The 13,476-nt window shown below is 46.1% G+C and overlaps 1 protein-coding gene across 2 annotated transcripts in view; it reads right to left on the bottom strand.

Annotated features, from left to right (window-relative positions):
• The window catches only part of GALNS (galactosamine (N-acetyl)-6-sulfatase), a 52,821-nt gene that overhangs the window by 4,703 nt on the left and 34,642 nt on the right, over positions 1–13,476 (bottom strand). For both annotated transcript variants that reach the window (XM_035117998.3, XM_035118000.3), the window contains exons 12-13: positions 10,300–10,421; positions 1,130–1,247 (exon numbers count right to left, since the gene is read on the bottom strand). In XM_035117998.3, coding sequence (XP_034973889.1) covers positions 1,130–1,247; positions 10,300–10,421 — 240 coding nt within the window. The remainder of the gene's footprint in view (positions 1–1,129; positions 1,248–10,299; positions 10,422–13,476) is intronic.

Below are 13,476 nucleotides of genomic sequence, written 5' to 3'. Positions count from 1 at the left end.
CATAAGCCACCCTAGCTTCTTCCAATTTGTCCCTTCCCTCATTTGAACCTTTGCTGCTCATTAGTCAATCTGTGACCCTCCCTTTTGGTCTTTTTCATCCAGCAAAGGCTGCAAGGCCTCTGAGGCTGAGATTGCCTCACTTCCATATTCTGTACTGCACCTAGCACACGCTTGGCCCAACATCAATCACCTTCAAAGGGCAGCCAAGCGCATCACCATCTCCCTCCTTCGGCGTCGCTCTGCAAAGCCCACCCATCCATGGGAGAATCCAGCTGTCAGTTTATTAAAGGTCATTCCTGCCCGCTCTGTGCTGTTTGCGTTATTTTTATCTGCTTTGTTTCATGTGAGAGCCCTACAGGGGGAAATAGTTTTCGAGAGGCTGCTGGTGAGTGGGGCTTTGCATTCTGCGCTGCCAACACCAGGTGGCAATGATGGCCTGGCAATCACGGCAAAGGGCATTTTTGCAGGCATTCAGCTCTTGGAAGGAGGGCTCCAACCAACTTAAAGAACAATTAACAGGGTTTTCAAAATCTGTTCTATCACTTCCAAAATGTAAAGGGAAGGACAGTGGCAGCAGTGCAAGGCAGACAGATGGACGCCTCAGTTGCCAGAGAAGCGGAAGTTTCTCACAGAGAGTTGGACTCTCCTAGATTTTATGACTGCAAGGTCCAAATTTCCACCTCTTTCAAGGTGCTGTGGTCCCTTGTACACTCACTGGCAACAGATCTCCTGAGTTTCAGACAGTGATATTTCCCAGCCATACCTGGAAATACCAGGAGCCGAACCTAAGACCTACTGCATCCAAAGCACATACTGGGCACTGCAAAAGCTGCAAAGAGGAAAGATGCCTCAATGATGATGGACAGAGACTTTTCAGGCTCATTTCCATATGCATGGAACTGGTCTTTCAGTGCTGCTGCCTCTTTGAATTCACAAAGGAAGTTATAGTGACAACAGAAATGCATGGACATTTTTTTTTACGTAAACTCCTAGTGAATTGAAGCACTTCCTGAAAAAAGGGAAAGACGATGTTCTGAGTTGCCCAACCTAAGGGGAGATCATATTTAAGCTCCACAGAATACATGAAGGACCAAGGGGTTTTATGTTTATTTACATTTTAATCCCTTACCATGACCGCCTTGTCACAGACGTTCAGCTGAGGCTGCCCAGGTAGCAATGTCTCCTTGTGCTGCTCGACGATGGGGGAGATTCTTTCTATAACACTTTGGTATTCAGCACTTGAAAAACTGGAAAGGCAGAAAAAGGAGATCAGGGATGACAGAGATGTAAACACAAGGAATGCTGGCATACCTGGTGTGGTGGATGGGAGACTGCGGTGTTATACCACATTAGACTTCTTTGACTATTTAAGCCCAGCATCGTCAACTCTGAATGGCAGCAGGTATTCACCACCTGCTACCAGATCTTTTTAACTACCAGGGACTTCTGCAGGCAAAGCAGGCGCTATATCACGGAGCTGTGGCTTGTGCTGAGCTACTCAATCCATCTGTGGAGTGGCAGTTGCAGAGAGCCATCAATGACAACTTCTGCTCACTCTGGAGATGGTGCAGCACAGTCTAGATTAAAATTTCACGTGTTGCGCGGCTGTGGGTGCATTGAGTTCACATATTAAGGCAGGAGTGGGCAGATGGTAGACAGACAGCTTGTACACAGAGATCATCCCAGCAAGCAGCTAATGGGGTGTGCAGCAGAAAACTGGCTCTGCTCCTTGAACTACCTTTCTGAGCCTGGTTCTGGTTGGTGGATCCTGGGATTCTAATTTAAAAAACAACAACATAGTTCTCCCAAGCCTGACATTTGTTCATGGTTGAATTAGGGATTACCCACCACACTCACTACCATGCTTTCAGATGGTTCCTGGACCTCGATGCTTAAAACACTGCTAGGAATAGCATAGAATATGAAGACTGGCCTTCAGCAGGCCCAAGATGCCATGGATACACAGGGAGCATCACAGCATCTGCCTTACCCTCTGCCTGCTCCCAAGGTAATAGACATAGACTCCATGCCATAGGAACACAAAAGTGGACTGACTCAAGTTATGCTTCACAGAATTGTACCCATTTAAATAGATGTGAATTCCTCCACTGCCACCCTACTGCCACAGAGTGAGCAAAGCACTGGCATGTTCAAGGGAATATATTATCTTGAGAATATATTTTACTTACTTACTTATTAGGGTCTTTAATCCCATTTTGTTCCCAAATTCAGAATAGGAAGTTAAGTAGTGACACGGAAAACACCTTCAACAACTCAGAGCCAAGGGATCCAAATATTTCTTTCTGTTTTGGACACTGCAACCAGCAAAAGCCGATGTAGTTTAAATGTTCAAAGCTATGACTAATCCAGATCCAGCATGGATCTGGGTTGCAAGGTGTTTTATTGTGGCTTCAGCAGCTTTGAGGGGTGGAGAGAGCAATTCTGAGCATGTGGCAATCTGCGTGCCCCACACAGGAACACACACTGAGGACCTTTAACTTGGTTGCCTTTGGTCTGTACAAAAAGTCACTTGAGTTAGAACTTCTCAAGATCGTGGAACTGGAACGTGCAATGTTAGAAATATCGTAAAAAGTTGGAAAAACTAATAATTGGATAGGGCAAAGATTAAAAGTAATGGATGCAGTGGGAAAGGTTGTGAAGTTAACATGGATATATGCAGGACATGTGGCAAGAGGCAATTTGGGCTGATGAAGGTTAATCAATGCTACAATTTCAAAAGGCCAAGGGCATGACCACCTATGTAATGGGTAGACAATCTAAAATTAATAGCAGGGCTTATGTGGATGCAAGAAACAAGCAACAGAAGATGATGGAGGGAACTTGAAGAGGCATATATCCAAAGATGGGTGAGAGATGGAGAAGACGAAGACAAGGTTGGGCACCTTGCGTTGTTTTCACATAAGAGGGCTTTCACTGACTCTCCTGTGAATGTTAAGGAGGAGCAGGAAACCGGGGCCCTTCCCACTCTCCCCCACCCCAACAACCCATCCCTTACTCTTATCAGGATTATAAACTTCAGCAGGTATTTGTTTAAGTGGCTTAACGTTCCCTTTCACTGTGGTATTACTTCAAGTACTTCTTAAATGGAGGATTAATACCAAGTGATCTCATTTTGTCCATCATATTAAGAGTCACTTAGGAAACAAAGAACTGCAAATTGCTTTTGGAGATAAAATGGAAACAATGCCACTCAGGCCTGACCCTGGACCCCCTTTACTCCTGGTCCGAGCTGCCCACTGGCCCCGGGGGCTCCAGAGCACTTCCTTCTCCAAAATCAATCACATTCGAAACCGAGGAACACGGCAACGGTTTCCAGTAAGCGCTATAAATACCATATCTTCTTGGCAGCCTTCCACACACACACACACACACACACACACACACACACACACACACACACACAAAGCCAAATGGTGGAGCTGGATCTAAGCATGGCTCAGAACAAAGTGGAAGGAAGGTTGCAAGGAGGAATTGCATTCTTGAGAACAATGACAGACTTCATCTCAGAGAAGAGAGAATTTGTGACCTCTTCTGACACAGAACGTAAGAACCAACTGCTGGAGGAGACCCAATGGCAGTCTGTCTAGCCCAGGATCTTGCTTCCTAGTAGCCAACCAGATACAAATAAGCCTTTAAGGCAACAGCTATCAGTGGCTACTAGCCATTTTCTTGATTGGGAGACTATATTTCTGTTGATGCAGCCTAGAATAGCATTTGCTTCTCTTGCTGCTGTATCACACTGTTGGCTCATGTTTAACTTCTGGTCTACTAAGACCCCTAGATCCTTTTCACATGTACTACCGGCAATCCAGATGTTCTCTGTTTTATATTTGTGGAGCTGGTTCTTCTTGCCTAAGTGCAGAACCTTGCAATTGTCCCAATTGAAATTCATTCCATTAGTTTTGGCCCAGTTCTCCAATCTGTTAAGGTAATCTGTTGTGCTCAGGTCCCTGCTTGTAGGCTTCCTATAGGAATCTGCTTAACCACTGTGAGAACAGGTTGCTGAAGTCTCTGGAAAATAGGGACCTGCTTTGATCTGAACCCACTATCCCACTTTTTAAGAGGGGTAGCCCTATTGATCTGTTGCATCAAACAGACTGTTGTGGCACGGAAAACAAATGCAAAGGCGTTTCAAGAAATTCGTAATGGGAACATAAAATTTATATGCACACAAAGAAAGAACAGAGCAAGTCATTCCCAACAACAGGCAATGGGGAGAAAGAGGTTGAGCAAGAACTATAGTATTGTATTGTTATCGTATAGTATTAACACACACAAAAAGAGGCAACGGCCTGGTTCATGTGCTTATTGGAACTGTGCAAATTTACAGGCTCCTGGAGAACAGCTCGCAGCTGCTTTGCTCTTCCCCAATTTTTCACTCCTGTGCTATGCTATGCAAGGCCAAGTCGAGCCACAATGGAGCAAGGAAATGGCACACTAACCTCACCTGTCTGTCTTCTTGCAGCTGCCCACCAGACATTGCTGTCAAGTTTAATAAAAGCAGGGAACATGGGCATCAGCCAGCACTGGGTGATCGAGGCTGTTTATTTCACTGGGGTGCACACAGGAAATCTTCCCACACAAAAGCAGAGAGCCAGCAGCACAGATTGTAGAGATCTTGACTTCTCCTGCGCTCATCTTCATCAGCTATTTGGACTGGTTAACAGGCTGGTGGGGGCAAAGCTCCTGCAGATATAGATTGCATATGGGATGTACAATACCTCCTGCTCTGAAAAGAAAAGGTGCTTGGTCATGCCCACCTCTGTGTTATCCAAGGGAGGAAAAAGAATCATGAGGGAATGAATGACCAGAATCCACAGCAATTTTTATGCTGCTGGTGGTGCTATGTCTGTACAGGTGTTTGGAACGCCTATTGTCTAAGCAAACTGACAGGCTGCTTTGCCCCTGGGCCGCCCTAAATTTGTATTCCGTCTCTTCAAGCCTGCCAAAGGGAGGATGGGAATTGCAGTGGAAGAATGAGAGGGAAGAGCGCGCCAGGGTGAGCAGGTGGTGTTGTGAGGAGTTTGCTCGGAGAGATTCCCCCTGTGTACGCAGAATTATTCCACGCTCAGGATGAAGGAGCAGAGTGGACAGAGTCCAGGGTCATTACACTAATTGACACTTTACCTCCAGGAAGTCCCCAGAGAGCCAATCAGGGATGGGTTGGAGGCGCAAGGTCCCAGGCACAGGTGTGGCGTGTGTTTAGTTCATTTAGCGTAATTGTGCTTCTGCAATCTGTTCTCGTTGCCCTCCCACACCAAGCAAAATCTGTACGCAACTCACTCCATTGTTAACCCCGCCGTGGCCTGCCATGAAAACTCAGTTTGGGGCTGGAAGGAAGGAGCTGGTGTTAATATATTGGCTCCCTCTCTGGGCTATGATGATCTTAATCTTTGAGCCTTTACACTCCCCTTTCCAGCTTCACAGAACTGTCTGAGGTTGCTGAATCTGAATGATGAGAAGCCAAGCTGTAAATATAGATTTTTTTTGTATTTCTCTCTTTCTTTGAGTAAGTATCTGTGTACATACACACATACACACACACACACACACACACACATACACACACACACACACACACGCTCTTCATCCAAATGCCTGCAAAGCCAGGTGGTGCAGCTCTTTCTATCTGCAATGAGTTGTGTGCCTCGCCCCCTGACTCAAAACAAAACAAAGAAGGATCTGGTAACATAGGAGTCTTTGCTGAATAAAGCATTTCCCACCCCAAAAAAACTTAAGATGCATAGCAATGAAAGTTGGCATAATATAGACATCACCTCACCTATTTTCTCCCCATTTTATATTTTATTCCAAGCCAGGCTCTCATTTGAAAAACAACACTACATTTCTACACTGCTCTTCCTCTGTGCAGGAAGACCTCCTAGACACTGGGAGAACAGCTTGGAACCCTGAGACTACAAAGAGAGAGAGAGAGAGAGCATGAACTATGCTGGACTATGAGGGGCCTATGATGGCCTGATCCAGCTTTGGGGATCTTCTTATGTTCAGTAGTATGTGCAACACAGTGAGCTCAGGTTTACAGCATTCCGACAGACAAGCAGGTCCTCCCCATATTCTGTGGACAGAATCATCGACAAGCCCATTTTTGTTCCTCTGCTAGCAGGGCCCTTGCTGGTACCCATCTTTCGAGTGAAATTATGCCTGGGCAAGAAAACACTTGCTCTCCCTCTGAGAAGCACTAATACAGGGACTCCCAACAGGCAAGCTGCCAAGGGGGATAATTAAGGCAAATCAAAAATACGCACCCGCCACACTAGTAACATCTCTGCAAATGAGGATAATTTAATTACCCACAAAGAAGGGGAGACCTCCTTTCCACAAGGCTTCCAGTGTGACCGGAGATATGAGAGGATATAAACATTAGCGAGCTTCCCAAATGAACTCTCATTTGGTTTATTATTATATTTATTTAAAGAGAGAGAGAGAAAGAGAGAATGTGCGACTTTCTATTATGCCCTGCATATTAAAACATCATTTCACCATAATCGTGTCATAATCTCCCCATAAAATTCAATCAAGACAATAGCTTGCCGGGTGTTTGGAAAGCAAGGGAGCCAGATGAGAAATGGCTGCAGATGAAAACAATGGAATGCAGCTCAACCCAGAAAGGGCGGTTTTCCAAAGAGACAATTAGACAACAAGGCAGGGGATGCCCTGCAGAGAGAGAGAGCTCCCAAATCTGGATCCAAGTAGCTTGGATTTTGAAAAGAAAACCCAGCCCAAAGCACAAAAGTAAACTGGAGCACTTACAGGACTGGGGTGCCTGGGATTTGCTGCTGGGTGCAGAACTCAGCATACCGACAGCCTTAGCTTTTTCTTTTTGAAAGTAAGCTTCCAGCTCTTGTGGTTAGTAAGATAAACTTGACAACGTTGAGGGCCTGGGGGCCCAACAGGACATAAAAGAGTGGGTATGATGGGGCTTCTGCACCCAGCATGGCAGGTTGCTCCTTTTGTAGGGGGAGGGGAATTGCAGAAATAATTCTATATATGCAAATTGTTGGAGTGGCTTGATGTATTCAGAAAGCCAGTGTGTGGTGTGGTGAGCAGCATGTTGTGCGAAGACCCAATAGTGTTCAGGCAGGCCTTTGAAATTTGAATTTCTTTACAAGGCACTTCTTCTTGAGATGTTACTGATGTTATGATAATATGATGCCTCTATGCTATCTCTATTTTCCGGCCAGCCCTGAGGCTCACTGCGTGCAGTTGACCTGGCCATAATTTCACTGCCCAATCTATAAGAAAGATGGGCATATGAATGTAATAAATAATAAATAAAATATTCAGCTCTCAGATTCAAGGTGTTGCTCAATGCAGCATTCAAAGTTGTTGCTCAGTGTAGGCAGCACTGGGCAGTGGTGGGATAGATGAAGGCAGGAACTTGTGTGTGAAAAGATGCAACAAGACATTTTAGAGCGTTGGTCATAGCAGAGGTCTCACTTCAGGCAGCAAAACATCATGGTCTGGCATTGGATTTGGGCTCGCTTGGCAGGCAATTTCTGCTTCTAGTGTGGACTATGCATGGTCTTGACAAAGAAAGAAATAGTACTGCGTAAACGATTATCAATACAAATTAATACATAGCTGCCTACTGAAATGGTAAGTTTCTCTTCACTTAAATCATACCTATGAATATAACTATAGCCTTTCAGTCAAGAGGAATCTGCAGATCCAAATTAGGTTAAGAACTTAAGAATGGCCCTGCTGGATCAGACCAAAGGCCCATCTGGTCCAGTACCCTGCTCGCACAGTGCCCCTCTGGGAAGCTGACAAGCAACACCCAACTCTCTAGGAAAGGGGCACTCTGACTGGTGCAACCAAAACGCTTCAGAGAATCAGAGAAGGAAAGGAGAAAAACAAAACCACCTTCAAGGTGAGCGAGAGAAAGGCATATTATCAGGCTACCCGGTTTCCTTCCCAGTGGATCATTACAAGTACTGAAACTTGAAAAACTGATGCCTGGCCTTCCTTCTTTCCTCCTCCCTCCCAATCAGTTTTTCCTTGCAAGTAATGCATTTCAGATTGGTTGTCTTACTACTAATCTTTGTAAACAGCTCTGGGAGCCTTTTTGACTAATAAGCAAAAAGAGGTTATGAATAATTTTGTGTTTGTGCCAGAATTGGTGATTCCAATAAGAACCACAGTGAGATCAAAGATGGAATTATTTCACCCCCCCACCCCCAACAACAGCATCTCTATATGCAGAGTTTATGTAAATTATGTGCACATTAAAACCTATGTCAGTAATACTTCTCCAGCTCATGATTCACTCCCACACTGCCTGCCCCTGCAGTTAGTGCAATGTGAACCAGCAACACTCAAGCCACAAAAAGCAACTGCAAAAAGAATTCATTAGGGCTGAAAAGCAGGAAGATCTTATTCACTCCAAGGATAGGACCAGCGTCTCTTTTTTCTTTCCTCCGCAGCAGAGAACACTTAGTGGGCAGCGCAGTCACATGGTTCTGCCAGGACAGTAATGGAGTGAGCACAAATGCTCCGCTATTTAGAAGGGATGGGTAATTGCAGCCCTGTCAGTTCCAAGAGCACCTTGCTGTAAAAGCCACTTTGGTGCAGGTGGAGCCAACAACACCCATTTCCTCTCTCCTTAACGCTCCATTTTGTAAACAGGATTTGTTTCAGGGAAAGCAGATGGTACAAGCCAGATCCTCGTGAGAAAACCCACCCAACCTTTCCAACTGATCTGCCAAGGCTCTTTTGCTCCATTGCCAATGCAACCTCATGTGCCTCTCTGCAGCTACTCCTGGTGGCTGCTAGAATCCCAGGCTCACCTGCCAATTCATACATAGGGAGGAGGCAGGCATGGAAATATGCTTACCAAACAGCTGTCACAGACTCTCAGTTCACACCATACCTTTCAGTGGCCTCAGGTAAGGGCAAAAGGTAGGATGTCTTAAACCCTTTAATGGAGCATGGATTTAATCTTAGGGATAAGTGAAACCTATCTTGAATAGCTTCTGGCTACACAGCCCAGCCCAGAATATTTCTCAGCCTAGTCTACATATCATCTGCTCTGACTGACAGTGACTCTCCAGGGTGGCAGGCAGAGTCTTTCCCATCACCTATGGCCTGATCCTGGAGATGCAAGGACTGAACTGGGGGCCTAGCACTTGCATACTGCATCATCATCTGCTGCTGAGCTACAACCCTTCCCCTTCGCCACCAAGAGGGCTCCCAGCTCTGACATTAAGATGATTGCTACCAAGGAGACAGTCTTCGTGATTATACTCTTCATCAAAAACACCCTCAGGGGCTCAAAGCGGGAGGGGGGGGGAGCATTCAGAGCACCATTATAACTCCAAGCATGTTGCTTTCGGGGGCTTTCTCTGCAAAGAGCCTCCCTCCCACACACATCCCCTAAAACTGCAGATCCCCGCCCTGTCTCCTCAGGGTCTTGAAACCAGCTTGCAGCATGGACGTCTGGGGCCACTTGGCTGGAAGGAGGTCAAGACCTCTTGCACGGCTCTAATTAAGCTTGAGGGGGCTTGCAAAGAAGAACCAACTGGCGGGGAGGCGTTATTCCACAGGTCAGATATGCCCCCGCTTTCTACTTAATGGCATTCAGAATCTACCACCTGAGACAGCTCCCTCACTTTTCACCCCACAGGAGAGCTGTCTTTGTCTGCAGCCATTAAAAATCCAGTTCTATTGGTTTTAGTTCATTTTACCTGCTTGTCAGAGAACTGTACAGCTGCAGTGCTGTCAGGATAATGCATTTTGATCCAACTTGCTTCTTTCACACTTTCATTCTGAGCTTCCCAGAAGCCTTGTTATTGAAAGCATATATGCTGTCAGTCAACTTCAGGACCAGCCCAAGACATTTTGCTGCCTGAGGCAAAAGATAAGATGCCATCCTCATCCCCCGCTTTCCAAGTCCAGAAGGAGACCCGGCTGGCAGCCAAATTTTAGTTCAGCACTGGCAATGGGACACCATGGTCTACTACAGAGCAGGCTGTGTGTGGTACACAAAGCCCCAGGCCCTTGCTGCGGCTCCCTACATCCCAGCACCAGCTGCCTGAGATGCCCACCTTCCTCTACCTCATGGCAGGCCCTGGTCAGCCTGGCTTTGTATGCTGCTGCTGAACAATTCTGTGACGCTCAAAATCTTGCATTTTTTCCCAGAGAGAAAGGACAAGCCAGTTAAAAGGGATGCTGTACTTGACCACTTTACCTCGCTCTCTTGTGAGGCTGCTGTTCACCTCAAGAACACCACTTGTGTTTCCGATCACATGCCTACCTTACCTTATTGGATACTTTTCCCCAGGGTCCTTTCCCAAGTGAAACAGAAGTGGAAGCTTGGAGTGCTCCTCTTGGTCATGGGTCGTTACTCCAGAAACATTTTGGCCGGGGCAGAAATCAATGCCCTGCAAGAGCAAGAGGAACGCCATTCACTAAAGATCAACAACAAAAGTACATGAGCTGTAGGTGGCTACTGATCTTGAGTTCTCATCAGTTTACATTAAGAAAGAAACTTTCAAGTCCTAGTGATTTAACAGAAAAACCTGGAAACAAATGAATACAGGGCCCCAGATTCATAGGGTTGTCAAATGTTGCTATGCTAATTCCAATGGATTTCAAAGCGGCTCAGTGAAATCATGTTTCCCCATTGCTGATTCATAACCAGAATCTTCTCTCCACACCCATGTGCGTTCTCAGGCTGGCTGCCAGGCTCTACTGAGGACAGGGAAAGCTTCTTAATTGTCATTACATTTGTATTACCCCTTTCCTTTACCTGGAAAAGCTTGAGAATAGCATACATAGGCATCCCAGGTGGCCTCCCATCCAGGTCTCCCACCAGACTCAGACCTTTTGCAAGGTTGCTGCCTCACAAGCCTTTGGACCAACAGGCCAGTAATTGGTTTCCTAGGAGTTCAATGTCACACAAGAAAAATGGACCCAAAGAGGCTTGCAAAATGGATTTTGTTTTTCATGTTCAACTGACTGCCACATGTGTGGTTAGGAAGAATCTGCTCACCACCATCCCCAGTCAGTGACACACAACCCTCAAGACATGCTTCCCCTACAACCATGTGCCTTGACCCACTTATTAAAGGAACCCAATAATATCTATTCTGCAGGGCAGCTTGCTTGCTCCTGCTTCCCAACCACTGTGGCTTCCAGGTACACCATCTCCTTACTTTATTTAGTGTACACATGGCAAACGTCTCCACCATGCAAAGGGGGAAACCATCCCTCACTCTCTCAGTGTAAAGTGCAGAATCATAATCAAAAGATAGACAACACATATTGCTGGCTCCACTCCTGATTCCACAATTGTCAGGTCAGGTTGAAATAGTCAAAACTGCTGCACTCCAGCAGCTGATGACAGTTCTAGAGCAAATCTTATACTAATGCACTGTCCCAAACTATCGCCCAGGGCATATCATACTGCCAACCACAGCATGCCCTTTCTTTGCATTAATGCTATAATGTCTCTGGTCTATTCCATAAGCCAAACTTTTATCTGCAAACACCCACACCATCACTAACAGGAAACCTGCTGGAGTCAAGAGCATGATGCAGTGAGCTCTCTTTCTGCACCACACCCCCATGCGCCACATCCTTCTAAAAAATTAATTATGAAGAGAGGAGTTCATTACAGTTGTGTCTGCTGGATGCTCTGATGGCAGCTTGGATGTTGCTCAGAAAGCTGCATCCTCAGGTTCCAGTTGTCTGGCAACTTCTATGTAAAGATGGAACCAAATCCATCTTTGTTGTGTGCAAATGTGCATTTGTAGACTGCTTACACCAATCTGCATCTCAAAGTGGTCTATCATAGAGGGGCATGATCCTGTGCAGCAGGAAGTATCAACCCATCACCCATCTCTGGAGGAAGAGTTAACTGCTAGTAATCTCCCTGGACCAGTGTGTGTGTGTGTGTTAAACCACCTGCCCACAGAATGGTTCCATTCACCTTGCCCAACTTCTAACCCAACACTACAATGGCGGCATTTCCAATTACCAGCATTCTCACACCGACTGAGTTGAACTACGTAGTCTGCAACATCTATTTTCAGCCTGAGTGCATCTACCCACTAAAGGAGCTGTCAATGGGTCAGTAGGATACTTTTAAATAAATATGGCACAAGATCAGCAAATGAGATGCCAGCTCAATACACATGGGCCCTAGAAGTGCCTCTTTGAATACCAGTCACAAAGTATGTTCTTACTCCTCCTCTTGTAGGTAACAGACCACATTTCTGCCTAAGGGAGGGGGAGCTGCAGATGCAAAACCTCCCCTCATTCTGGAGAGCCTAGAAGCAGGAAGAGAGAACACATGGTCACCTAGAAACAGCCTCCCATTCATCTACACCGCCCCACCACTAGTTGCCTAAAACTGATGTTTTAGGTAACCAGGGGAGGAAGGAGAAGCAGAAGGAGAAGCTTGGGGTGGCGAAGAGAAAAGACGAAGAAGCTGCCCTGGAACTGCCTTGCTTTTGCACCAACCATGTGGCAAAAGCTAAAAAAAGATCATAGGTGGGCAACTGGCAGGCCAAGAGACCAAGAATGGGTCTGCATGCAGCAAGAGGAGAAATTGGGACCAAGGTGGCAGAATGGATTGTACCAATTTAGAGGGCAGGCAGAGAATCACATTTTTGAATGCTCCCCTAGGCACAAGACAAAATAAACCCCAAACACTAAGCAAATAGAATACTAGTGCAGCAGGAAGAGAAAAGAGGCGAAAACCTTTTCCCAACGCTCTCTTATTTTCCAGGACTTTCTGCATGCAGAGCAGGTGCTCTGCCGCTGAGCTGTGACCCTGCCCATTTGCAGACAGGAGCTTCCACCCACAGCCTGATATGGAGCATGAGTGGACCAGGCCCTGGTCTTCTTGGCTGGGGACTGCAAGATGACAGCATCTCCTTGAAGAACGCCCCTCTATTCTATGCCTCCTATAAGGTTGCTAATGGTCACAGCATCTCAGTTGCATCTGGTCAATTCTAGGGCTTTCCTCTGTCCCCTTCCATGAGGCTCCTAGCCTGTCCAGGTTCCTTGAAGTCACCCTTCTTGTGAAAATGACTTACATAATACAGAGGCCAGCATGGCAAAACCCATTTAAAGGGGGGACTGGAGGGGCAGCGGAACAGCTGTACTGTTTGCACATAGAACGAACACTAAGCTGAAAGGCTCTCCACAGACGTTGGAGGGGATTTGATTGGCAAACAATTTTCTAAAAATATCCTGTGTGTCTTTAATGGACAGGCTGGTCAGTGGAGCAGTTAATATTCTGCTTTTCAATAAAGTAAGAAAGGTTAGAAGCCCATGAAATCCCATTTACCTGCACAGAGCTATAGATTCCTGAATCAGTGGCTAGAAAAATAAAGAGAGAGTGAGTTGCTTGATAAGCTGCAGCAGGCAGGCTATAATGGATTTTAAATGGATACGGAGGTGATTGACCTTTTCACCTCCTGGTGCTGG

The sequence above is a fragment of the Zootoca vivipara genome, chromosome 6 (genome assembly GCF_965207765.1).
Source record: "Zootoca vivipara chromosome 6, rZooViv2.hap1.1, whole genome shotgun sequence".
In the NCBI taxonomy this organism is placed as follows: Eukaryota; Metazoa; Chordata; class Lepidosauria; order Squamata; family Lacertidae; genus Zootoca; species Zootoca vivipara.
Note: the sequence above shows the minus strand (reverse complement) of the source record. Positions and strands in the feature narration are given on the sequence as shown.